Source organism: Falco rusticolus, chromosome 1, assembly GCF_015220075.1.
Source record: "Falco rusticolus isolate bFalRus1 chromosome 1, bFalRus1.pri, whole genome shotgun sequence".
Lineage (NCBI taxonomy): Eukaryota > Metazoa > Chordata > Aves > Falconiformes > Falconidae > Falco > Falco rusticolus.
In genome coordinates, this window is record NC_051187.1 from 22780063 (window position 1) to 22805821 (window position 25759).

At 39.3% G+C, this 25759-nt stretch overlaps 1 protein-coding gene across 7 annotated transcripts in view; it reads right to left on the minus strand.

The window, feature by feature from the left end:
- Positions 1 to 761: 761 nt before the first annotated feature.
- ZZEF1 (zinc finger ZZ-type and EF-hand domain containing 1) overlaps positions 762 to 25759 on the minus strand; it is a 60578-nt gene continuing 35580 nt past the window's right edge. For 2 of the 7 annotated variants that reach the window (XM_037375080.1, XM_037375077.1), the window contains exons 34-55: positions 25414 to 25552; positions 25034 to 25199; positions 24282 to 24544; positions 22620 to 22795; positions 21864 to 22011; positions 21165 to 21304; positions 20453 to 20730; positions 19203 to 19377; positions 18537 to 18669; positions 16751 to 16947; positions 16056 to 16175; positions 15258 to 15446; positions 14774 to 14874; positions 14105 to 14240; positions 12676 to 13035; positions 10713 to 10856; positions 9661 to 9829; positions 7705 to 7803; positions 6706 to 6871; positions 5005 to 5155; positions 4389 to 4460; positions 762 to 3913 (exon numbers count right to left, since the gene is read on the minus strand). In XM_037375080.1, coding sequence (XP_037230977.1) covers positions 3839 to 3913; positions 4389 to 4460; positions 5005 to 5155; positions 6706 to 6871; positions 7705 to 7803; positions 9661 to 9829; positions 10713 to 10856; positions 12676 to 13035; positions 14105 to 14240; positions 14774 to 14874; positions 15258 to 15446; positions 16056 to 16175; positions 16751 to 16947; positions 18537 to 18669; positions 19203 to 19377; positions 20453 to 20730; positions 21165 to 21304; positions 21864 to 22011; positions 22620 to 22795; positions 24282 to 24544; positions 25034 to 25199; positions 25414 to 25552 — 3597 coding nt within the window. In that variant the 3' untranslated portion in view covers positions 762 to 3838. Of the gene's footprint in view, positions 3914 to 4388; positions 4461 to 5004; positions 5156 to 6705; positions 6872 to 7704; positions 7804 to 9660; positions 9830 to 10712; positions 10857 to 12671; positions 13036 to 14104; positions 14241 to 14773; positions 14875 to 15257; positions 15447 to 16055; positions 16176 to 16750; positions 16948 to 18536; positions 18670 to 19202; positions 19378 to 20452; positions 20731 to 21164; positions 21305 to 21863; positions 22012 to 22619; positions 22796 to 24281; positions 24545 to 25033; positions 25200 to 25413; positions 25553 to 25759 lie in introns of those variants that run through there. The other 5 variants (XR_005102214.1, XM_037375081.1, XM_037375079.1 and 2 more) reach the window with 5 other exon arrangements.

Below are 25759 nucleotides of genomic sequence, written 5' to 3' on the forward strand. Positions count from 1 at the left end.
CAACCATTACAGTTGTAACTGCTGATCCCTTCCGATGCCTGGGATCACACCACATTTACTAACAGATTAAACCGAATTTGTTAGATTTATCGCCAGCTGAAACCTCCCACCTGGCTGTCTCAGGGAATGGCTCCCACTCTCCCAGAACTTCACAATCATACCATTGATTTGTATTTCATAAAATTACCTAATTAGACCATTCTCTGAGCATGTAGAGCCAGCGGAAACAACTTACAGCTTCATGCAAATACAGAAAGATGTCAACTTCCTCGTACGCCCCTGAACAACCCATTCCTTGAGCCAAACCCAAGGTAACGAAGCTTTTAAACTAAGCCCACCAGACTAGGTAGGTACAAGCATTGTCACTGATAAACTCCACTAATCAGAATCAAAAGATACTAAGAGAAAACTCCATTTTACATGGGTCATCTGGGCCCCCCCGACGTGTTTCAGGTCTGAAAGTAAACAAATAAGAAGCACTTAAACCAATGGGTATCCATGGGAAAACTTCATTTTTAGGATAAGGCCACTGAAATGTAAACAGCAGGGCTGGAATTTAAGAGAGGACTCCAGAAGTACGTACCCTGCATAGCTCCATACCTTCTCAGATCCATACTAACCGCAGGAGGAAAAGCGGGTTTGGTTACAGGCACTGAAATGAAGATTCATAAGAAAAAAAACCCCTGGATCTCACTGGAAAATCAAGCATTTCGCATTCGGTGAGGAGAGGAGGAAAAAGCAAAAAAAAACCAGACACTGTGTTGTACTTTTTTGTTTTTATAGAATTTTTACAATATATTTCTCTTCATTTGCATATTTTACCCACATCTGTAGCTTTCTTTTTACATGTTGAACTGAACTGGAATAAATCTAAAGGTCTGATATATTTTAAACAACTGATAAAAATTGCAAAGTAGTAAACCCGTAAGAAAAGAAATTATAAAACTCTCTTTTTTAAGTGTTTAATGAAAGCAAGTCAAATGTGTCGTTAGGAACAATATGGTTTGTTTTAAACACATCATAGGTGATTCAGGCAGGACAACTTTTTTTTTTTTATGTTAGGCACATTTTTTTTCAGCATACCTGTTTTCCAGACAGTTTTATACTATTTAATAATATCATCCGCATCCACTTGGAACCACCGCAGAATTTTCAAAATGTGATTGATCATGAGTATTCATTATTGGTATTCTCTTCCTCTTTCTTTAAAACTATCAGAAGAAAAAAAAAAATAATAATCAGTGTTTCTTGTCTCTTAAAAAATCCGTAATGAATGATTTGAGTTGTAAGGCAGCAACAGATTCAGTGTCAACTCAGGTCACAGTCCTTCAGTTCCATCTAGTGGGTAGAAATTATATTTAGTGGACACTGTTCCTAGACAGTCCCTTCAGGACAAGGTGACTGACTCACAAGGCCAGTTACTGCTGGTAGAGTAAGTGAAGTGGTACACCTAGTAAGGAACACTGGCCACTCCTGTGTCATCCTTGCAGCCTCTTGTCTTCATACAGAAAGCAAAAAGACAGTCCAACGGGAAAAAAAAAAAATAGTACTGTAGAGCCATGACAGCGTCTATGAATGGTTTATTTACAGTCTTCATCCCTGATGTGAAAAAAAGAAAACAAACCTTCTTTGACTAGGGCAGGCAGATCTCAGCAGCATGCCACATGCCTTCGCAAATCAGCCCATTGCATATCCTCGACTGCTTAGCCACGGCTTCACACCGAGGCAGCGAACAGAAAGTCCTACTGCTCAAGAAGAGCAATTTCAAAACGCTCACCTGTCCCATCGACATGACTCCCTAAAGCAGTCTTAAGAATGTCTCATCGTGGTGGAGCAACTCCCTGTTCCCAGAATCTGTCCATGCTATTGGGAAGTGTGAAACAGTTGGTTCCTCTGGGTGCTCTCACCCCCCCCTGCAGCGAGACTGCAAACTCCGACGCGTTACTGGGATGCGGGAACAAAACGATCCATGTGTTAAAGATACACCACAGCTTCGTTAAAGACATGCCACAGCTTGGATAAATCCCTTCCCATCGTGACCTCATTCAGGAAGGAAGCAGGGCTTTAACCTTGCAGCACACTCCAGGAGGGGGTTCAGAGCCCCATCACTCCGCCTCCTTTCAGTCTTCGATAAATTGTACGTTTTTCCTGAATTCTGGCATTCCCATTTGCTAAGAGGACCACTCCATTCCTGAAGGCAACAGCTTCAGCATAGTGCTGCTTGGTCTTCACTTTTAAGTCTTTCAGGCAGAATAAGCACGTCCTGATTCAACCTCATCCCCTGCAGAAGCCATTCACTTGGTACTCACCTGGCTGAACAGAAGTCAAAACACCTTTAACTACAGCACTAGGGGCCATTAAAAAAAAAAAAAAAAAAGGGGGATGTATTACTGCACGTTTCCCTCTCAGAGGGAGACTGGACCACCCTTAAAAGTTTCTGCCCCAGCTGATAGAGACCATCAATTCAGAGGTCAGCCCCCAAGGCAGTGCTCCCGCGCATGGTGCACGTTGCTGTTTAGGCACGACTCACTTTTTGGACAAGCATGGTCAAAAAGCATATGCCCTTCTGACAGAGCCACTGCCCTTAGACAACCTGCCGTCGGTTACTACTGAAGCTTTTGATTGCCTTTTTTTCATATCCTGATGTTGAGGTGGAGAAGAGAAGAAGAAAATAATCAGCATAAAAAGTGCTCTGAAATCATATTTGACAAGGGCAGCTCTATATACTGTATAATGGTATACAAAATACACCCCCAAATTCTTCTATGTTCTTTCTAACTCTTTGGAAAGGGAATAACCAGCGTAGTTGAACAGGAAGAAAGCCAATTTATTTCAGCATGGAAAGTCTGCAATTCACTCCGTGATCACCAAGAGTAATGCAGTTATTGCTCTATAAGACTGGATTGATCATTAACCCCCACCCTGAGTGCTGGGAGTCCAGGTTCCCAACATTGCCAAGAAGGACCTCCTAAGCCACTAGTATTGAAATAATTAAAAGAAAAAAGCCTCATGAATGATGTCTTGTAAAGATGTGATCATCGAGAAACAGGCTAGTTCCTCGGTTCTTCATATTACCGCTGCTTTTTGAACGGGGGCCAGCCTTTGCCCTCTGCACTAGAATAATGTACTAGCTAGAATGACACACCAGAGGTAAATTAAGGTAAGAATAGATGATTCTGCTGATTGAATCAGACCAGGAGAAACATTTAACATCTTGCAGGAGGATGCTCTGAAACTGGAATCCTTTAACTGCTATGTGAATCACCCAGAATTTGTCTTACAACCTGCGGTTCAAGTAAGAATTAAAGTCCTTTCCCTTGGGTAGTAGCCTTCAAAGCAAACATGACAGGATTCAAGTGTGGACCATTTCTGCACCAGCCCACCAGATTTGGGTTTGCCTATTTCACTTCAACGATACAGAACAGACACTGCTGATGGCATCACTCAGAGTTCAGCAGTATTTTCAAAGCTGTCACGTTCCATCAATCAAGTTTCCTTGGGAGCAGATGATAGCAATGCAGGGGCCTTCCATGCTCATACTTCAGCTACCTTTCTTTTGCTTCCTCTGAATAACAAAAAAGTATTGTTCTGTTTACTCTAACATGCTACAATATGTGCATACATAACTGTAGGCGATGCGTGAGTTACTTCAAGATGTGCTTTTTCATTGAAGTGCGCTTTTACTTTTACAAATTCTACATCAAGGTGGAAGGAAGGAAGGCTGCAGAGTGCTCATACACTGAAGCTGAAGGAACTTTTCCTGAACGGAGTTACGATGTTTGTTCCAATGTCCTATGGACAAACTACTCTATCCCATGCACTCCGGCCTGAGCCAGTATTAAACATTCCAGAAACTTGTTGATTTGTTCGGATAGTTAATGGCAAGGCTGATAGCAGCAATGTTTTTCAGGGCCTGGAGGAGACAAGGAAAAACAAAAGTCTCGTCAAAGATTCTCCTCAATCCAAAACTGCAAAGAAATCCTTGTATGAAATGAAACAGAAAGAGATAAATAACCAGCCTGTTTCCACCTGGTTAACTAATTGTCATGCATCCAGGCCGTTTCAGCCAGGCAACTGCATTTCCAGGGGGTTGAAAGACCAGCCCCCTTCCCCACGTCCATGTTTTGGCAGTTGAGTGGCCCGTTTGGTAGAACAGATACGGCTGAGAACACCTGACAGCCCCTTTGTGGCACATCGACTGCTCAAGCAGAACAGCATTTCTGCATAGTTCATGGCCAAATTTCAGAGGCCCTGTCATGGTATCGTAAAGCCCAAGTACATGCGTATCTATTTGATAAAACTCCACTGGGCAATCCGAAGTTATTCATTGTCTCTGCCAGAAAAATAGCACAACCCCCCCCATCGCCGGGGTCGTGCAATTTTATTACCTGTGCTGTGCAGCGATGAAGATGATCTTCAGTATTTAAGGCAAGCAAATACTCCTGTATAGATCCAAGCTCCTGCAGCCAGAAAGCATTCTATGAACACCAACGTTTCTACCAAAGGTATCACCCTACTAATTAACTTGAAAATGCTGATCATTACAGCAGTTCCCAAGAACCAAAGCTATCAGAACTGCACACAAGACTCTCCTGGACTAGAACAGTTTGTGACCACGGAGATCAGTTCATTACAGGCTGTTCATATGTAGCGTTCCAAATCAACTCACGGAAAACCACATTCAAATACCTTTAAATTAATTATTAAACCAGCACTCCTCTCAGAATAAAGAGTGGCTTTACGGCCTACTGCCTTAATTGCACAAGGAAGAGTCACAACTATTATTACTTAAGGCCCCAGGATGGATAAGCAAACAGCATGCCCCTCTATTAGAATTTGCTACCAGACTCCACAAGAGAAAGTTGTTTACGTTTCTGAAGCATTTTATGTTTCTAAAACTGATGAACTTCACCAGGACAAAGGAAAAGTGCATTTAATTTGATGCTGCACTACATATCATTCCCAGCTGGGGAGAGAAGGGATAGGAACTGAGGAACTGCTTACAGTAACTCTGTTTTCTGTAACGAAGAAGAGTTCTGCAAGTGCACGATGAAGAGGAAGGAGAATACCAGGCTTCGTCATGTCATGACACAAGTTGTTTTCCATATGGGTAAAAAGCTGCCAAAGTGGCTTCAACAGCGTGAGGTCACAGTCCCTGGGGGGAAAAAAAGAAAAAGAAAAAGTGATTTAAATGAAATAGTGAGTAATCATGGTCTTACGCCTGTTTCTGGGAGGGGGCAGGGGGGGAAACCCAAACAAATTTAAGAGAACAAACCCATAGTTTTGACAGATGTGTAAACAAAGGGAGAAACACAAGTAGTATTTAAAAATCTAATTTCAGTCAGGTGTTTCAGCACAATGAATTCCATTCTGAATCTGTGAAGTGAGAAAACCTCATACCCATGAACAGATCTAAATAATTTTTCTAAAACTGAGTGGCCTCCTGAAATGAGAACTTTAAAATAGCTATATATATCGCTGTGCTAAATGCTCTAGCTCCACTGCTGGAAATTATACAATACCGAACTACAGCACTGAGCAGGCAATACCCTTGTATAGGGCAGACAGACAAAAAATTACATATAGCTCGACAAACAACTTCAACCCTGCCTCCTTCTTACTCCTGAGTTAAAGCTGGCTAACCCAAATGTCACTCATCATACAGATAGCATGACAAATATTGTTCAGTAGGGGACAGGGGAGACGGGGGAAACAATTTCAGAACCTACCATCTGATTAGCTAAGAAAAATATTTAATGTTATAAGCACAACAGAGACGTGATCTTTTAGCAATTACATTTATTGTCCACATGACAAAGGCATTTTCTGATGAAAAAACTCAATGGAACTTGGGGAAAAACAAACAAACAAAAAAACCCCACCACAAATCTGTGACTACAAGTAATACCAAAATCAGTTTTTCAGACTTGGATGCAGATCAGTGTATCTCAAATCTACACAGAGTCAAGCAACGAGTTTACGTACACTACATGTGAATATACTTTTTGACACTTTAACGAAGCGAGCTAGTAGAATGCTGTTGTATTCGTGATTTTGCTTTTCCTGAACTGAAGGGACATAACAGAGATAAGTGTCAGCATTCCAGCACTGTTGTCTTTTGTTTCCAGCATTTCTACTGAATGAATGTGACTATACACATTTGCAAAACACTATAAAAGCTCAACATTTTCTTAAGAAACACCCATGCCATACATACTTAAGCATTAGCCCATATATCCCTTCTAAAACTCAATTAGAGGCTTAGCGGTACAACTAAAAATAATAAAAGTTATTTACTTTACAGAGAATCAGTTCATCATTTCACCAGTTTATTATTCCACCTTCACCTTAATTCTGAAGTACAACTAATACAAACAACACAGTTCTAAAAAATTAATTTCTAGAAAATTAACTGGAATCTATTTTTTGTTCTGTTTCAGGGTGATTTTTTCTTTACAACATTCGAATTAATTGGACCTTTTTTAAAAGCCAAGAAGGAAGAGAAAATTTAAAAAAAAAAACCACGCACAAACTCCCTTATAATAAATTTCTGCTATTGAGGCACTGTGAATTGTATCTGAAAGGCAAATTAAGAATACCTACTTCAAATCGTGGCTTTCTGGCTTCAAAATAATATTAGCTTAAGTCACTTTTTCTTCTCTGGCCCTTTTCCTTTTAGTGCATGACACAGAGCAGTGCACTTACCTCTGGGCGCTGCACTGCACTATCTTCAAGAGCAAATGGATAGCCTTCAAACGCTGGTGCCCGGTCTGACGGCACGCTACCCCGACCTGCCATTCCCAGATTTTGGCCAGTGGGAGGTGAGGAACTACCCTTTCTTCAGACAGCATCTGCTTTAGAATTTCAAATCCTGGGGGGCAGGGGGGGGGGAAGGAAAAAAAAAAAAAAAAAAAAAGTCAAACAGCTGTTATTTTTGTAGGGCCCCATTCTGTTCAGATACTTAGTTTTCTCTTCTCCATATACTAAGTATTGGTCTGGCAAACAAGAAATAAATTAACCAAAAAACAAACAACCCCCCACCCCGCAAATAAACTAAAAAAAAAAATAAAATCTGGGATAATCATAGATTAAATCCTGACATCACAAGCCTTTTCTGGGGAACAACTTAGACAAAAATTACAAAGATTCTTACCTGAAATTAAAGTTTTGCCTAAACAAGGCAAACAAAACACTGGTTCTCACTATTATGTGATATGCAGTAAAGTTTTGCTGGTTGCAAATCATTCACCACCCTCAATTTCATTAAAATATTTAAACTCTGAAAGAAACTAAGAAAACCTTTTCTGCTATATATAGAAATTAGATCCAGAACCAACCTATTTTAAAGGAGAGCTACTTTTCAAAACACAATTGCATTGATTTCTTTTCCAATTACAGCACCTTGCAGCATTTCCTAAATCCTGCACGTAATTACTGTCATATAGTGAGACTTTGACTACAACTAACCATTTTATAATTGCTATCTCCAAGTGCCGGCGAAGATTTGGTATTTCTAGCACAAAGTCACAGTAAGTAAGAGACATTAGTCCAGTTTTGACTTGAACAAAACCAATCACATCGTTGCCAGAATATTGGAGAAAGCAAATTCTAAGCCAAAAAAACCCAGGGATAACCACAAGTCTGTCAAAATCTGGCAAAATAATTCCAGAAAGTCCTTTCCAATACATTCTGTGCAGCGCTTACCTGTCTGGAACCTTCCAAGATGACCTGCTGTCACTGTAAACTTATAACCCCACTCAGTGTTACTCATGTCAGAAGTAAATCGGTAGTAGAGTGTGTCTCCTGCGTACAAGGGAAGTAAGAAAATCCACATTACTACCTTCTAAGTCACTTATGCTATCACATATACCATCAATTGAAAAGATGTCATAAATTAATCCTAGATATCGTCATTCAAGAGGTGATCTATTACTTTTTGGTAATTACAAAACGCACAGAGCAGCATGATAAACAGGAGGCTGAAGCAAAACGCAGAATGGTTTCCACTGTGTAAAGATACAAGGATAATGTCTCTTACATTTTTGTCAACTACACAGAAGTTAAAGAAACTCTGTACTGTACACAGTTAAACTTCACTTTTCCAACTGTGTTCCCAATCTGTTATGATTTATGAAAAGAGAACCTCTAAACAAGCAGCCAAGTTCACAGTCCATTAAACAAAAGGTTAAAAAAAACGTTGAAGTGAAGTTGCGATGCTTTTACATGTCAGAAAATTAAGTTGCACACTTTTACTCCAGGGAACAAAACCGTTAACCACTTAGAAGGGGAAGAACGATCAAAAGGTTCAATCATTTCACAATCAGGCAGTGGAACATTCAAGAAGTTTATGTCATTGTAGCATCTACAGCTTCACAGAGATGAACACTGGTAGCTAGCTGTAACACCAAACAAGACAACCTTACCTATCGTGCTCTGTAATATTAGATCTGGTTAAAACTTAAACTTTCCTCCTGTTCCATGAAAAATCCTATCACCCTGGCACAAGTTTTCATTGGGAAGCAGATTTTTCAGTTTCAGGAAGAACAATGTTGAAAACATTTTTAGGATTAAAAAAATAATTTTTAAAAAAAAGAGTATCTAAAACTCTGTTCCCCTTTTCATCACAAAATGGAGCCATTGCTCTCTCCTACTCCTAAGAGTCTTGAGAAAGCCCTGCCATCAAACGAAAAGCCCAGAAGCCTTCAAATGCCTGGTTGCAGCTAAAGCCTGCTGAGTGGAAATCAAAAGCCTTCACCCAGACAGCTTTGGCTGGAAATGAAGTTTGACAAGGTGAAACTCCAAGTTGCACAGCCAACTCTGCTCCAAAACAATGGACCTCAAAGTTCAGTTTCTTGGCAAACCTCCGCAACTATTCGGGAGGAAAAGGAAGACAGAAGTCCATAAAAAATCCAAAATATTTCTGCAAAGCACGCATTTGTTTCTAAATAGCGCCTTGTAACCCAAACTGCTTTGCTAAGAAAGTTCTTCAATCTATTTACAGCTACTGACAGTGCTCGCAGTGAAAAGCTTCCTGCAATGCCACGGTGCTCAGTGGGTTAAAACAGCTTAAAAGCAGCATGGGATCATGCAGCCCTTCAGCTCACCGGCATTAGCTACTGTGTTATCAAAACTGAGCTTAGAGACTACAGACTGGGGTCGTCAGTCAAATGACTGATTTTTTTTCAGCTATGCTCGGTGGCAATAACCGGAGACAAGGCATTGGCACACAATGTTTGCTCCGAGCACTAGTATAGCACAGAGACAAAAGATAAGCCTATCTTTCTTTTTTCCTTTTTTTTTTAATAAAAATGTGCTTCCTGTGGAAAGTAAGACAAGGCAGAAACAACGTAAGTGAATATTGTGCAGAACACGGACTGTGTTGGAACAGAATCAAGATCAAAATTTGTTTCCAGTAGCTAAGTGCATGCTTTGACTGGGGTGTGGAAAAAAAGGTCAAGTAGCAGAACAACAGATAAGCCTACTTTTAAGAAACAAATGCAAGACGTCAGAACAAACAGATTGGGACAAGAAAAGGTTTATTTTTTTCCCCACACACATCTCAGGAACATCCGCATTTAACTCTCCTCTTTCAGTACTTTCAGGAGTCCCAGATATCCGCAATACTCTATACATTCGCACTGTGAAATGCCGCATACTCACCTGGAAGCTCGAAATCATTCCATTTCTGTGGAGACCCACTGAAGCTGTGCCGATCCTGCTGGAAATCACTGCTGCTGGACATGAGCAACTCATCACAGCCTTCTTCTGTATTACACTGAGAGTCAAATTTGATTGAGAGGTAGATAGCACCGGGGATGTGAACTTTATCCTGAGAAATAAACATATGCTCTTTGTATGCTGTAATACTCTATTATCAAGTGGCTGCTTAACTTTCACCATACAAACAAGGGAGATACAACAAATATTACAGCATCTCCACAGGAAAAAAACCTCTATCGTATTTTTATGCAGCATTGATTTAACCAACGTAAAGCATGGCCTATTGCTTATATTAACTGTTAAGCATGCAAAATTAATTATCAGCTATGCTTTGGTTTTCTTAAAAGCAGTAATGTTGCTGATACCGATCTCGCTGCCAGAAGCTAAAGGCTTATATGCATTTTAAAAACAAAAATCAGAAGGGTCAGATCTGCAGGGAAATTAAAATCCCAAGTCTGCCCAGAGGCAATAATTACTTACCAAACTATATTAGAAAAACGCTTTCAAACAACACCAAGAAAAAGAAATCAGAAGCTGTTTGTGTCAGGAGAAAATAGTCTAGTATGAGAAATACAAGAAAAAAAAAAAAAAAAAAGACTCCGCTCCTAGCTTTTGTCAAATAGCACAAGGAAGTAACAAACCAAGCAAAACAGACCTTTGGATGAAAGGGTAGAAATATTTGCTCATTAAGGCCCAGAAACAATTTAAGAGTATGATCTGATTCAAACACATGCATCGTAAAAGCATTTAAGTGATGCACTTTTCTTTGAATTAGGACATTAAAGTGCCTTACTGGACACATTTCTTTACAGGGAAAGGCCTCAGTGATCTGGCATCAGTCTTTTCAAAAGCAAGACTGAACAGATACTTCACAGGTGCTTCGAGCACAGAAGCCCCACAGGCTGAGACTTCTGCTCCAACCACCTTGATGTTTGTCAACAAATCTTCAAGTCATGCAAATCCACTGCCCTGCACTACACGTATTACCTCACCTCAAAATTAGTATTGTTGTTATAAGGATGTTTAGATTCACGCATCTGGACTGCCATTCCGGGTTCCTCCATGAACTGGCAAGCTGTCAGTGCCATTGTGCCTAGCATGCTCTCGTTGCACCCATGCAGTACTTTCTGCAGAATCTGGGGAGAAGCAACATGTGACATAAGTGTAATTTGCCATCAAAACAACATTTACACGTGTGCATGCTGATGACTGACATGAGTCATTTCTAGCGACACAACATTTCAGAAGAGAGACTCAAGCTGCAAGAAACAAGACAAATTTACAAATGATGTTTACAACTGTCATCTCTGTAAGTGCAGAAGACTTTACTCTGTCCTCTGCTCCCGATCTTTCAGTCTTTATCTGATAAAAAAATGCGACAGCTATTAGATACATCTCTTTCCACAAATGCTAGAATCAAGGCTAATCCATAAAATAATTAACAGTACACTACAGCTGTAAACAAGGAAGATAAACAATTTTGTTAACATACTTCTACACCTACAGGTTTTGATCGACTAGAAATGTCATGTTTTAGCCTTCAAAGTGTACAACTCCATGCATAAGAAGGAATAATTAAGTGGCAGTTAAGTGGCTGCAGTGTTTGAAAGCACTAGGTGCAAGAGCTGGGTCTTTAAAAATACAAATAAATGTGTTTTCTTATTTTTCAAAAGTGCACAAAAGCTCTCATCAGGAGTCCTGCTACTCCAGGCCCTTTCCAGGAGCAACCTATATAGCAACCTATTCCATCTCTTCACCAGCAATTTTCTAACTACTCATATAAAACGTAACACTAGCTCACACCAAAAGGCTCATCTCCAAGTCAGCCAAAACTTGATTTCTTGGGGAAAAGGAATTTACAAAACCAAAAGGCACTACGTAGCATAGTTTCCTGAACAAGTTCTTTGCCTCCACACACTTGCAGAATAGCCTAAGACAAAGGCTCCACTTCTGTATTTAATATTCCTTTAACAGATTTTCATTCTATCAGTTCATCCTGTCATTTTCTGAACCTATATAAACACCCTGCAGCAACAATTTCAATGGCATACTGTGTCAAGAACCAGTTCTTTTGGTTTGTTTTGGACCTGCCACTTATTACCGTAATCTGACCCTCCTTTGTTTTCTTACTGGGACGGTCAGTGAATAACACTTGCTGTTAACTTTCGTATGCCGCTTACTGTTTTAAAACTACAGAGAAAGTGAACAGATTTATTTTTTTTTTATTACTACTCCTCTCTTGATGCCCCCCACAAGGCAAAGATCCAGGATGAAGAAAACTAGTTGGTTCCTCGTATTCAAGTTATTTCATGGCTACAATAATTTCTGCCGCTCTTCTCCAGACCTCTTCCAGTTGTACTGCAACTTCTTAATTTATTTATTTTTTTTTTAATGAGATGAGGTAGTCAGGTCACATGCTGTAGTCCAGATGACAGCATGCTATTGGTTCAGCAGCATACCAACGCCTTCTGTTTTATTTCTGATTCCTTCTTTGAAGATTCCCAGCACTTGATTTGCTTCGACCACTGTGAAGCATCGAGCTCACATTTTCATTACAACACTTTTCTTATAATTCCAAGATCACTTCCACCACAGTAACAGTCAGCTCATCAATGGAGTAGCAGGCATTAGAATACACACATTGAGAGCTAACAAAAAGCAGCTGTACAAAACAGGCTGCCTATTTCACCTATTTCTCTATAAGATTTATTTTTTCATATAGCTCTTTCAGAACTGAAAGAGTTGTCTCCATGGAGCTGTTTTTTCCATTTTCTGTTAACAAAATCGGTACATTAAGACACTGACAGATTCCAACCGCTTTTTCAGAACTAATTTAAATTCTGGAGTTTTAATTTAGTTTAAAAAAGGAACTGCAAGTATTTTTGTTAAGAGTCTCGTGGCACGTGGGCATGTAGGCACAGGGTTTGTTCACACGTATAAGTGAAATCCACTTACTTTTTCCCATAACTGCTTCTCCTCCAGCTGCATAAGCATGTCCAGTATGTATGTCATATGAGCTGGGCCGCTAAGATCTAGGATTTCCTCATTTATTGCCACATCATCTGGCCACTCAGCTAACAAAGATGCCAGCACATGCCTGGCATAAAGAACAGCAGTTGCCTCATTCACACGATACAGGTAATCCCTCACGGCCTTTTTACTTCTAGAGTCCAGCTCCTTGTGTAGGAGTATTGAACTCTTAGTGCGACGTTGCTTGGCATAACTAAGCTGCAGATCACTCTCCGTGTTGGTTATCAGTTTCTGGGCGACTGGATTGGTTTCTTCTGTTGCTTTATCGCACAGTGCAGGCTTTGACTGCCAAAAAAAAAGAAATGCAAGTTTGAAAATAGGCTCTCAACAATTTACTTCCTTATGTTTGGATATCTGACCAGCCCATCAGACTGCAAGCTGAATTTACAAAGGAATTTGTCTTTTGCATACTGAAAAATGAGATGCATCCAAGAACAGAGAAGTGTTCTCTCTCACACACCTACAGGGACAGAATTCCTCAAAAAGACCGTTTATGTCAACAGACTTCCCTATGCACTGATGCATTCATTCATGACTGTGCACACGAGCAGAAACAGCAGAATTCTAACCAGAAGCATTACTTTAAGCTGACCCACAAAGGTAAAGCAACAAAAATGCCATGCTACGTGTGACACAGGGTGAGGCAATTTGGGAGGGACCTTCGGAGATAGTTTGGGCCAAATCTGACTTAAAGCTGAGTCAACTTCACAACTAAAGCTTTGTCCAGCTAAGCTTGGAGAATTTCTGGGGTAGATATTTCACAGCCTCTGTATAAGCTGTTGTAAGGCCTAATTTTTTTTTTCTTATATTTATGCGAAACTACTTCAGAAAGCCCCTGATCCACTTTGCTACGCAACTGATAAGACAACCGTGCTGGTGATACACACAGGCCCAGGAATCAGCACCCAAAATAAAGCAAAGAGCTGTAGGACCACGCCATTGAATGCAAAACCTAAAGCTTGCAAGCGTGGTGTTCACTTTACAAGACAAATTCATAGTTTCCTTGTTCTGTTGGAATTACTGTAAGATAACAATAATATGCCCAAACAGTAACACTGCATAAGCTTACGGTAATGAGCTACAATCTCTCTTGTTTAAAGAGAAAAAGTTACAATGTGCAATCATAATTTGTTCCCCTGACCTGAGAATCAAGTTCTCTCCCTTACTTAAGAAATTACAAGAAGTATTTGCTTCTCATTGTACCTGCTCATTCATTTTGACATAAACCTTTAACAACACATTATGTCAAAAAAAATTAAAAATATCAGGTTTGAAGTTACAAAACAAACATGAAGTTACTCAATGCCTGAATGAATTATTTCACAGCTGCTCCTTTTTGTGGAGATGTACATACCAAACATGGCAAGATGATCATATCTGTATCTACTGCTTTTGAACTCTGCTCCTCCAACCTCAAGCGCTTGCTGGGTTGCCATTTCTGAGCCAGTGTTCGGATCCTCTCATCTGTTGTAATTACATCTCCATCAAACCTTAAAAGAGACAAAAGAAAAAAAAAAACAAACAAGACTGGTGTTTCAAAAGTAATGCAAACTACATTAGTACCATTAAATGCAAATTAAATCTTTCCACCTTCTGTTTTAATAAGATTCATTAAATTCTGCCTATTTCTATTATGTTAACTAACTTCCCTGTTTCAACAAGTCAAAAAGTTGTAAATGTTATAAAATCACTCAGCTCTGCAAGAACATGGTGGCTCCACAACATGCTTTGATTACTAGAAGCTACATGTAAGCTCTCCACTCTGCCTCACTAGAATAATTTAGAAACATAGTAGATCTTCATAGGGGAGTTATCATATTGAAAAGAATGTGCAACGTATTTCAGAAGATGGGGACTCGTTTCTACACATACAACTTTGTAGGAGTTTATTTCCTTACTTTTTCACACATGAAAAAAACAAATGGTATCCTCTGAACAAATTCTATTCAGCACCTATTAGATTTTAGGTTACCACTCACATCTAGTCATTTTGGGTTTCTGCTGGACCCAGACTTTCACATACCTCTCTTGAACTTCCAGGAAAAAAGAATCTGTTCTTTTCATTTGCAACTCATACATGGCTCGCAGAATATGGAGAGGTGCGTTAAGTGCATCATGTGTCATCTGAGCAAGGAGACAAAAAAACCCACAAACCAAAAACACATAAAATAAAACTCAAAAAGATGACATTACAGGGGAAATAGAAATCTGAATTTCTTTAAGGGCAACCTAGGTATTATTTTGCCACTTCTCATATAGGTAGATAATTAATGAACTTAATATCTGGATTAGTAAAAATGAAAAGGAATTTAGCAAAAATCTTTATTGCAATTTTGTAGTGTTCATTACTGTAGCTCTAGTTTATTTCCTTTAGAAAATGAGGCACTGAAATCATAGACCCATATTCTGTAAATTTACAAGAAAACCAGCCATATAAACTACCAAATATTTTATACAACTAGCAAATTCACAGTAACTTCAAAGGAAGTAAAGTTATGTTCAAGTACCAAGAAGCATATTTTGGTGGCTTCATCCAAACCCTCCAGAGGATCAAGTTTGTTCTGCTCTAAATCAACAGGACCAACAAAGAGTTGCTCCACATCTTGATCCTGCTCCCTTTCTTCCAGTTCAGTATCTTCACGTTCAGCCAGGGAACTGATCTCTTTCTTTGAGGAATACAGCATTATTGACAAAATCTACATAGAAAAAAAAGGTAGCATATGGTGTGACGGCTGTAGATATTATTAGCGTATCAGCAATCAACATTTTGTAAGAACATTATAAGACTTGGACGGTGTTTAACACATGCTATTCTAAAGAGAAGCAGCACCTAATAAAAAAAAAAAAAAAAGACAAAAAACCAACCCCAAACCACAAAACTCAAACCATTTCCCATCTTGCAAATGGGTTACACCTTCCAGGCTGCTACAAAGGCAATTTAAGTGATTAGCCGGAAGTGTAAAAAAAAAATTGAGAAAATAATTATTTTGAGACTAATTATTTTTTAAATTGAAGAACGCAACTGAGTTCTGAGTAGGTGATTAATGCCTCATCTTGCAAATTTCAAATATACAAAATAGATTATGATTAATTAATAACAGCTCCTGCTTTAAAGAAGTCATAAGGAAGACTACACAATTATAATGGACAGAGGATGGCAGATCTAGGGGTACAGTTAGGTGAACGTTTCTATAAAGACTAATTAGAAATACTCTTGAGACTTTCTTCACAAAAGGGAAGTGCAGTGCCATATTCATACCACTGCGTGAAGCCTGATGTTTTAAAAAAAACGTAACTTTTCTTACCTCTAAGTCTCTGAGAAGCCAGGTCTTACTGAAGCCAGTTCCTTTGCTACATTTCTTCACGAGAAGCTTGAGTAAACCGGACTGAAGAAAGGCAGCTTGGATCTCCTTAAAGCCATGAATCTACACACAGAGACACAACTAAGTAAAAGGGGAACATTGCAACACAGTGCTTGCAAGGCCTTACCCACAGGGCCTCGGATAAATTTCCTGCCCAGATGAATTACATTGGGAGTGTTTTTCTTTCATTTTCCTAAAAAAAAAAAAATCCCAAAATCCAAATCCCCACTTCAAATATCTTAAGAGTATCATCTATGACACACACAAAGTAGTAATTGGATATCTGTTTTGCCCGGATAGCCCAAAAAAAATACAGATTCCCTCTTCAAATACTTCCAAGAGTAAGAAAAGGGGCAGTAAAGTGTTATCCCTATAAATTTCTTCTTCAGCTTTCACCAACGGTCAGCTCCCACAGAGGAAAAGCGATTCCAGTTTCAGCTCAGACTCATGCCTGGTATTTAAAGCCCAGCGAGGTCTCCAGCCCCCTACAGAGAGGGGATGAAAGGAGCCAGCTGAAGGAGAAACCAACTTGTGTCAGATCCCCCAGTGTGCCTAGTCAATACCCAAGTTCCTGTAGCACAAGGTACAATATAAACTTGTATTTATCTACTACATTCTACGTGTCAGGCAAAAGATACCTTCAGTGTTCTGTAAAGCCCCTTTAGAGCGAGTGACAAGACCCAAGTGGCTTCCACTGCCTCAGCATAGCTGCTGTCCATGCTGGTTTGCAGGAGGTGTGTGGCTATAAGAACGAAGTGCTGGAGGTACTGTCTCAGCTGGGTCTGGCAATCGCTGCCTTCTGGTCCGCATTTCTGAATCAACTGGTAGTCTTTCACTACAAGAAATAAAAAACACGATTTACTAGTTTCATCTTGAAATGTCGCAAAATCATCTCTTACCAGTAGATGTGAGTAGGCTGAGACATGAACACTATCCATGATGCACAAAGTACATTCTAACAATGGCCTTGTACTAAAATTATCTCAGATTCATCGAATAGTCAAGAAATTATTTCATTTTTCAGGACAAGCTAAAAAACCCCCAGGTAACTTCTGGCAACAGACATAACAGCACAGCATACAAAGCAATGCATGCTGTATTTTACAATTAAAATGGAAAAAATTCTGACCTGCAATTGATATGATGAAATAAATCTTGCTGATCTTACTGTTTAAAATGTAAACAGTAACAAAGAAACAAAAAAGCTTTTCTATCCAAATCCTTCTTCATTATCAAAAAGCAGTTTATCCTGTTGGTTTTTCCAGGTGTCTTCTAAACTATTTCAATAGTCAAATCTTAGGACAACCTTTGCTTTATTAACTTCACAATATTAGGTCATGTACGACAAAGCTGAAAGCCCCCGCTCTTAGAAACCCAACTGATTTGTTACACGTTAAATACTTAGCTTGACTTAACTTTTAAACAAGGTGAAATACAGGAAGAAGATTCTCTCTGGTACAACGAATAGGGCTCAGGAAGCAGCATTTAGCTCTGGGGTTTTGTTGTTTTCTGGTGGGTTTGGCATTTGTTTGGTTTTAATACCCTTTAGCCAACACACCCTACCAATGTGCCCTAGAATGGATTATTTTTAAAATATCCAGACACATTCTCTGGAGTTTACACTATTTCATGCTGTACAGCTTTTTAGTTTTTCTTTAAAATTTTAGGAGTATCCAAATTGTTTTGAAAAGTTCTTCCAGACAGGAGGAAAGCAGAGAAGATAGACTCCTGACACATGATTAAAGAAGTTTGGCCTGTCCTTATGGCATGCTTTTTTACAGGAGCAGGAAAAAACAGCCAACACAGCATCATTTCTGAAGCAATCAATCGATAGCAGGTATGGTTGCGTTTGTTCTTGATCTTCACCTGCTAGCACGTAAGCACATCTTGACCACAGTGGAAACAAGCACTTCATAAAAAACTTTTCTGGAGCAACAAAATGGACTATCTCCAAAACATTCAGGTTTCGAGTACCTCTCCTTTATACAGCAGCACCTAACTACTCGGAGGCAGCATGTATATTTTTAAAATCTGCAATTCTTTTAAAACATTAAGCACATGTTTGTAAAGGGTAAGACACAAGCGATAACTAAATCTCAAACCAGAAACAACTGCTTAATCAAAAGCCTGTTTCTGAGAGTTCTCAATTAATAAAATGGTCTCAACAGTTTCCTAAATCCTTTTCTGAATAAAAAAATATGCTAGATTTTTAAACAGAAAACAAATCTCTGTAACGTTTAATGGCAGAAGCTTCACAATTTGATTTAACCTACAAGCAGACTGTCAGGTAACTTAACAAATAATGGAATTCAACCTCTGCAGACCTGGACAAAGCGATCTAGTTAAAATATGCTTTTGGCTATCCATTAAAAACTGGAAGGAAATACTCTGTGATTCTTTGATAAAATAAAAATGTCACAGAACCTGTTTTTCTCTTTCGGGTTTTGATGTCTACTACAACTGCCCTGTTTTTCTCAGTGAAATGCTTCAAGATGATCACATTATGAGGCTCATTAGCATTATCCATGTACACAGAACGAGTCCCCATACACAGCACCTGAAATTGCAGCAAAATACTCAGTTATGATTGGAATATTTATAAATATACAGTCATCTCTTATATTGGTTACATTTGCTTATATTGGTATTGTATTTTTTAGCTGAACCATCTGTTTGCTGCCAGGTATTTGCTGATCTTTAAAAAACAGCAGTTCACTTCTATATAAAAAAACACCTAAACCCACCAGCTTAACGTTACATAGGCAATATATCAGAGTTACAACTATCAAGAGTGAGATTGGATTGTTTTGCTTGTATAAAAAGCCCTTTTTGTTACTCAACCGTACTAAGCTGGTTTTCTCAGAATAGTTATAAGTAGCACTCAAAGAAATGCAAGGCAAAACCAGCTGCGTTATTTGTCACTAGATAAACATTAATCGTGCACAAGTGGAAAGATGTGAACTCTGACATACACCGTGTTTGGACAGTTTATAAGGGATGTCCCCAATTGATGAAATCTGTAGCATTTAGAAATAGAAACCTACAAGCTCTAACCAATTTTGTTTCCTTTAGTATTGACAGGCCACTTACCTCAGGAAACCCAACCAGCACCAACAAGGTGAAGATATTCGTGTGCTTTAGCTGGAAGGGCAGTTGCTTAATGCAATGGTCAGTGAAAGCAGCGATCACATTATGCCACTGCGCAGAAGAGTTCAAAGATCGAAGAATATCTGCCATGGAGCTTGCCCAGTCCAGACCTACACGACTGGAAAGCAAGAGCAGTCAGTAAGTATATTAGGAGGGCTGACTACAGACTTACCCGAAACTACTTTTCCTGAAGACAGTGTATTACTTCACAGCTATAGCTTTAATATCACTATACAACCGTTTTTCCTACTAGTTGAAGTTTTCATATCAGCTGACACATGAATTCTGTTTCGGATTTTATCGCTACAGCATAAATACCGCTCTGTTTTCTTAGGGGGTTTACAGTTCCAATTAAAGTGTCCCTGAGCATCGTTACCTTTAACTCCTCATTTTAGTTTAGAGCTCAGAAGGTTTTCTTGACACAACAGCAAGTGTTTTATTTCTTTCATACGTGACCACCTGCTCACCCTCTGTGGACTACACAAATAACGTAGACACTGGCCTCCTTGCTCTGAAGTTAGTCTTTGAGAAAACCCTTTCCCCATAGCTGATCCTCTGGATATTCTCTCTTTAAATTTCATATGCTTTTGTATTTGTTTAAGACCCTTCCCTGTGAAGCACAGCTACAATGAGAAATAACCCTATCATATTGTAACAGGCATGACATTAATCTTAGAATGCTTGAGAGCTTTCTCAAGATCTTCAAAACCAAATATCTGCCCTGCCCCTCCTTGCTGGTTCCAGTGCAACTTTACTAATACAAAAAATATCTTGCTAATACTTTTACAGAAAAGGCCCAGATCCAGAACTGAGCACTGGTGCTAGTTACCACATGACACACTCTCCTCCCTTGCCAAGTTACACAAGAGATATGTAAATCAACAGGACAGAATTCAAGTCACACAATAAATATAGGACTGTATTTTGAGTTTCCTTGAAGTTTCCAAACCTTACTTCTTCCACTACAACATGCTACGTAGGAAAGCAAACCACCCTGCAACAGCTAGCCTTCTTTCGGAAGGAAATTCAGAGATTCTCACTGCAACAAGGGCTGCAGGTGCTAAGCCCTTTCCATGATCAGGGTACAGGCTTAATTGATTTTCTATTAAAAAGCCTCTATCCATGAGGCACACGTGAAACAAAATCAGCATCAGTCAACAGAGAGCAACTAATAGGTTTAAAGTAAAAAGCACCTGTCTAAACACACAGCTCCCAGACTGAACAGAAGATGAGTTGTCTTCCAGCCTTCTGGCACTGTAGACCCATCTCCCGCAGCAAACAAATTATGTTTGGTTGAAAGGACTTTAGCCACCGCAGCATCCACTTCTGCAGGCATAAGCCTCAGGATTAACTGGCCCAGGAGTCCCAGCGTTAAATGATAAGTTTCATTTAAGTGGCCAGCATTTGAGATTACAACCTGAAACATCAGTGGCAGTATTTGTTCCAGGTTAAGCAAAGACATTGTGGAGCCCTACAGAAAAAGAAAAATCTCAGTAAGGCAGGGAAAGAAAACACGACTTTTGGTCAAAGTCACAGCACATACAAAAGATTTTGTTCTAATGCTTTTTCTAAGGGGACAAAAGGAAGTGAGACACTAGGCTCCTACTGCAGTTGTTGACCTGTTAAGCTGACCTGACACATAAACCCTAAATAGATGATGTAAACTTTGCAGGTGTTGAACAGCTAAGATAGACTGCTTTAAAGGTAAAATTCCTTTCCCTCTCCCCCCACCCAGGAGCCAGCCCTTACATTCTTAGTAATGTGAAATGCCTTAAGACATTCTGATCTGCATTTTATAACGTTAGCAGCAAGAACCCATCTCCCACCTTTAATTCACTATGAATTTTATTCATGTTATTTGTGACACCGAGAAAGCTACACAGATTGAAAGTAAAAAGAACTAACTGATTTGAAAGGTGGTAACATTGCTGCCAGCAATCCTAGAATCCTCTTCTGAGAGCATTCAGCAAAAACTTGTTCCTGGCTAGGTATTAAAACCTTCTCTGCTTGCTTTTGGGTTGAATCTTCCGAGAGGTAGTCATCTGCTTTTTAAATTAAAACAAAAGAAGAAAATCCAAAAAATGATATGAAAAATAAAAGAAGTGACAGCTTATAATTACATTCTAAGGATAAAAAAACGATTAAAAAAATTGTGTTAAAATTTGAAAAGCAAGTCTTTATAAAATTGTATAAAAGATAAAGGGATTTACACCTTTATTAAAAACATATAAAGGACAGTACAACAGACAGATTCATTTAACTATCATAAGTCTTACAATACTCATCTTTAGTAGAACAAGACACTTACTATCTGGTTCTGAGTGGAAGAATACACAAGTATTGTGTCAGACCAACAGGAACCATAACCTCTATAGATTGATACAGATCAGTGGAATTCTACTCCGATTTCTAGAATCCTTTAAACCAACTACAAGGTAGCAGTTGTTCAAAGCAGTATGCTTGGTGGGTTTTCACAAAGCAGACCACTCGCATTAAAGACATTTGTAAATACACAGAAATGGGTTGGCAATAAAAAAATACAGCTGTTTGCTTTGCATATGAATGGATACTTGTGTGACAGGGAAAACGAGAATAATTTTTTACCTGCTGGGGAAATATCATCATCCACAGACAAATCTGACTCTTGTCTCAAGACAGCTTTCTTTGCAAGGACAGCTTTGCTTTCACTTCCTTGTTTTTCTACTTTATCTTCTGCAGGAGACTGGATTTCACTGCGAGTATCTCCTTTCCCCTACAAATAAAACAAAGGAACCACAAGATTAAAACAAAATTTAACACCTGCAGGAACAGCCATGGAAAGAAGCAGCCAGTCACCCGCACTTCACAAACATTTTTCCTTAAATACCAAAACCTTTCATACGTTAAGAATTTTTTGATGTATGCATATCTTCAGCTTCTGTGTGGTGAAAATACATTTTTCTATTTTGCTCATATCTCTGTGCATAAAATATTACACTGTAATGCTGTCACAGTTTTATATGCTGTATAGAAAGGAGGAAACTCATTTTCCTACCTAAACAGTGCTAACAACTAGGAGAAACGACAACCCTTTCAGAAAGGACGATCTTTGCCCCTCCAACAATTTTGTGAATCAGTTGCCTTTAAGAACATAAGACGATGCCTTGGTCTTTAATCAGCTGTGTCTAATAAAAAAAAAAAAAAAACACCACCAAAACCGACAAACCAACCACCAACTGTCCCCTTGGCACCCAACTTTTACCTATGAATGAAATTATTGCTATCCATTATGTCAGTTACATATCCAGAATAGGATGTTTAAGCTTCTGAAGATCATACACCGAACTGGTAGCAGGGGCTCTGGAAAGAAGAGGTACTTACATTACAATGAACGTGTACTGAGCCTGTGCTTGGCTTCTCATCTCTTCCCTTCACTGCTTTATCACCAATATGATTTTTTGGAGCACCATCTGTGGGAGGACTGACTGAAACAGTGTCGTTCTCTGAGAAGGATTCACCTTCTGGTAACATGCAGAGAAGAGCTAAATTTTTCAGACCTGAATGCAAGAAAGTTAAAAAAGCTATTGAGCAGCAAGACAGGCAAAAAGCAGAACTGAAGTATCTTGAAACGGAACTGCAAACTTCCCCTCATACACCTCTTTTAAATATCAAGTCCACCAAAAAGATGTTCCCCATCACGGTCACTTAAATATGCAAGTTTCATTGAGTAACAGTGATGAGCAGGGGGTCACCCTTCCCACCTCCAAGACACCATCAGGGCACAAGTTTCAATTAAAGAAAATGTTACAGCTACCTCCCAACAGTGTAAATTATGAAAGGTAAATGAAATCTGTCTTAGCTTTTAATATTTTGACCGCTTAAATATTTACACAATAAAACTATACGTTAAAAACAGATTAAATAATGAGTATGTGTAAGTATTTGGCGGCGGTGGTTATTCAGGTGTATTAAAGCTGCTCAAAAAAAAACCTACCAGTAAGCTTATTTGATCTCGAGTCTAGATTTTTTGCTACATTCAGCATAGGTCTCTTGTATGTATTCTTTTGCATGGTATGGTGCAGTATTGTATGGTATGGTATGGTGTTTATTGTGTTGTATTACATCGTATAGCGTGTATTTTAAGTCTTATGAGGAGCGGCTGAGGGCACTGAGGGTATTTAGCCTGGAGGAAGGGAGGGTCAGGGAAGACCTTCTTGCTCTCTACAATACTGAAAGGGGGCTATAGCGAGGTGGGGGTGCGTCTCTTCTCCCAAGTAATAACAAATAGGACAAGAAGAAACGGCCTCCAGTTGCACCAGGGGAGGCTTAGATTGGATATCAGGAAAAATTTCTTCACCAAAAGGGTTGTCAAGCATTGGAATAGGCAGCCCAGGGACCTGGTGGGATCACCACCCCTGGAGGTATTTAAAAGACATGTAGATGTCGCACTTAGGGACATGGTTTACTGGTGGACTTGGCAGTGCTGGGTTAACGGTTGGACTGAATGATCCTGAAGTTCTTTTTCAACTTAAACGATTCTACTGCATCACCCTATCTTCTGTAGTAGGTCCTAATTCACACAAGTCCTCATTTCCAAAGGGACATCATCCCCAGAAACTTCTCATTCCACAAATAAGGTTAAAAAATTCTTGCCAAGAGATGCAGAACAAAAAACATTTTGCACCAAGTTATTTGCTTTCCTTCAAGTTCTTCAGTTGTCAGTAACACGTCAGTAACAGAACATGAAGCTACATTGATTGATCCCTTTACAACATCCAAGATGGAAAAAAAAACAACCAAAGAGTTGCCAAGTTGTCTTCAATATTTATGTAAGCATAAAATTAATTTTCTCAAGCACTCTATTTTCCATGTTCCAATGACCCTGAACACCACTTGTTCTACATTTGCTTTCTACATAAACAATTATTCTCAGTGAAGTACACAGTAGCTTCCCCTTTCCTTTGGAAACTTCAAAGTGAGTAATCACAGACTGTCTGCCACTTGCTAGAAACCATTGTTTCTGTGAAGGAGGAGCTGACTCACCTTTTCCATGCTGGGCTTTCATCAGGCAGTCTCCGATGAGCTGTATGCACTGCTGTTGCAGAATTCTGGCATGACTGAGGACCTGTGAATCTAGTTTCTCTCCTTCTACTTCCTCCCCATTTGCCAGATCTGCACTGTAGAGAGTCAAAGCTGCAAACAACAGCCAGGAATAATTGTGGACATACGGCTGGATGAGCCTCTGCCGGTCGCTGATGCGAATAGTCACCATCGGATACACTGTGATGCTGTGAGTGGGCAAGTGACTGAAAGAAGAAGGTACACCATTTTGAAATGCAGCCTCTTTCTTGCTAACCGATTTAATTAGCAACCCATGACACCTTTAGAGGAAGGTACGAAAAACCCAACACATGTCCAGAGTTTGAAACTGTAGACCTACTTTTTTTAAGATCTTTGGTGTCAAGCACTGAAACCTGTGCTAACCACAGCAATGGTCATTTCTTCTACCCTATCATTCCAGGTTCGTAGCTCACCTTCTGCAACTTTCACAGCCATGGCTAGAAAACAATTGCTACTTGTCTTACTTCACAGGTTGGGGCAGGGTTCCAAACTGCCAAAGTGTTTGCTAACCTGGCCCTGTATTTGCTATGTTTCTCTGAAGGACACCAACTAGACGTTCTGATGTCAGATGCAACCTTGTAGGAAGCAATGTGAGAATGACCGATTGTATTTCACTGCTAATTACCGCTTTTCTGCCAAGTGAAGAGGGGGAAACAAAATCACATATTTAATACCTGTCAGAATATTTCTTTGCAGAATAACATCCATAGCAAAGGTCAAAGTCATCACACACGTTGCAGTTCATTCTCCGACCTATGATAACTCCTTGACAGTGGTCACAGGCATACTCCATGTTAACCATTTCATGGTCATCCTCATGTCCTTCAGGTTTAACTCCACCTGGAAAGAAATATTTTAAGATTTCCCTGTAAATCCTTTTCAATAAAGGATCTTTCTTAACTTCAAGCTCATGTTCATCATAGTAAAAGAAAAGCTTAACGTTTCTAAAGTATCCAGGAGAAAAGTCTTTCACTTTGTTTTATGTATAATTTAAAAGATACCATTTTGCCTTCCAAGTATAGGGGTTCGAGGTATTTTTTTTAATTTTTCTTACCAAGAAAGCAAGTTTTACACAGATCCATGTCATTGCATTGCAAACAGCGGTAGCGATGCCATGGTGCAATTTCATCACAGCCATCACAGGATATGTCCACATTTAAGAGGTCACAGTAACGAGCAACAAACATGTGCATCTAGAGAAAGAAAGGGACACAATTTACTTGAGTATTATTTTCTGACTTTGAGAAAGCTCTTTTTAGGCAAAAATCAGAACACTTCCCCTGCCAAAAAAGGATGGGCTTCTTTTCATGATTTTAGGCTTTTAGAAGCCTCCAGGGAGGCCAGGGATCCAACTGATGGAAGATCAGTTTAAGCCAGATTCCCTTCTCTCCTTTAGGCTT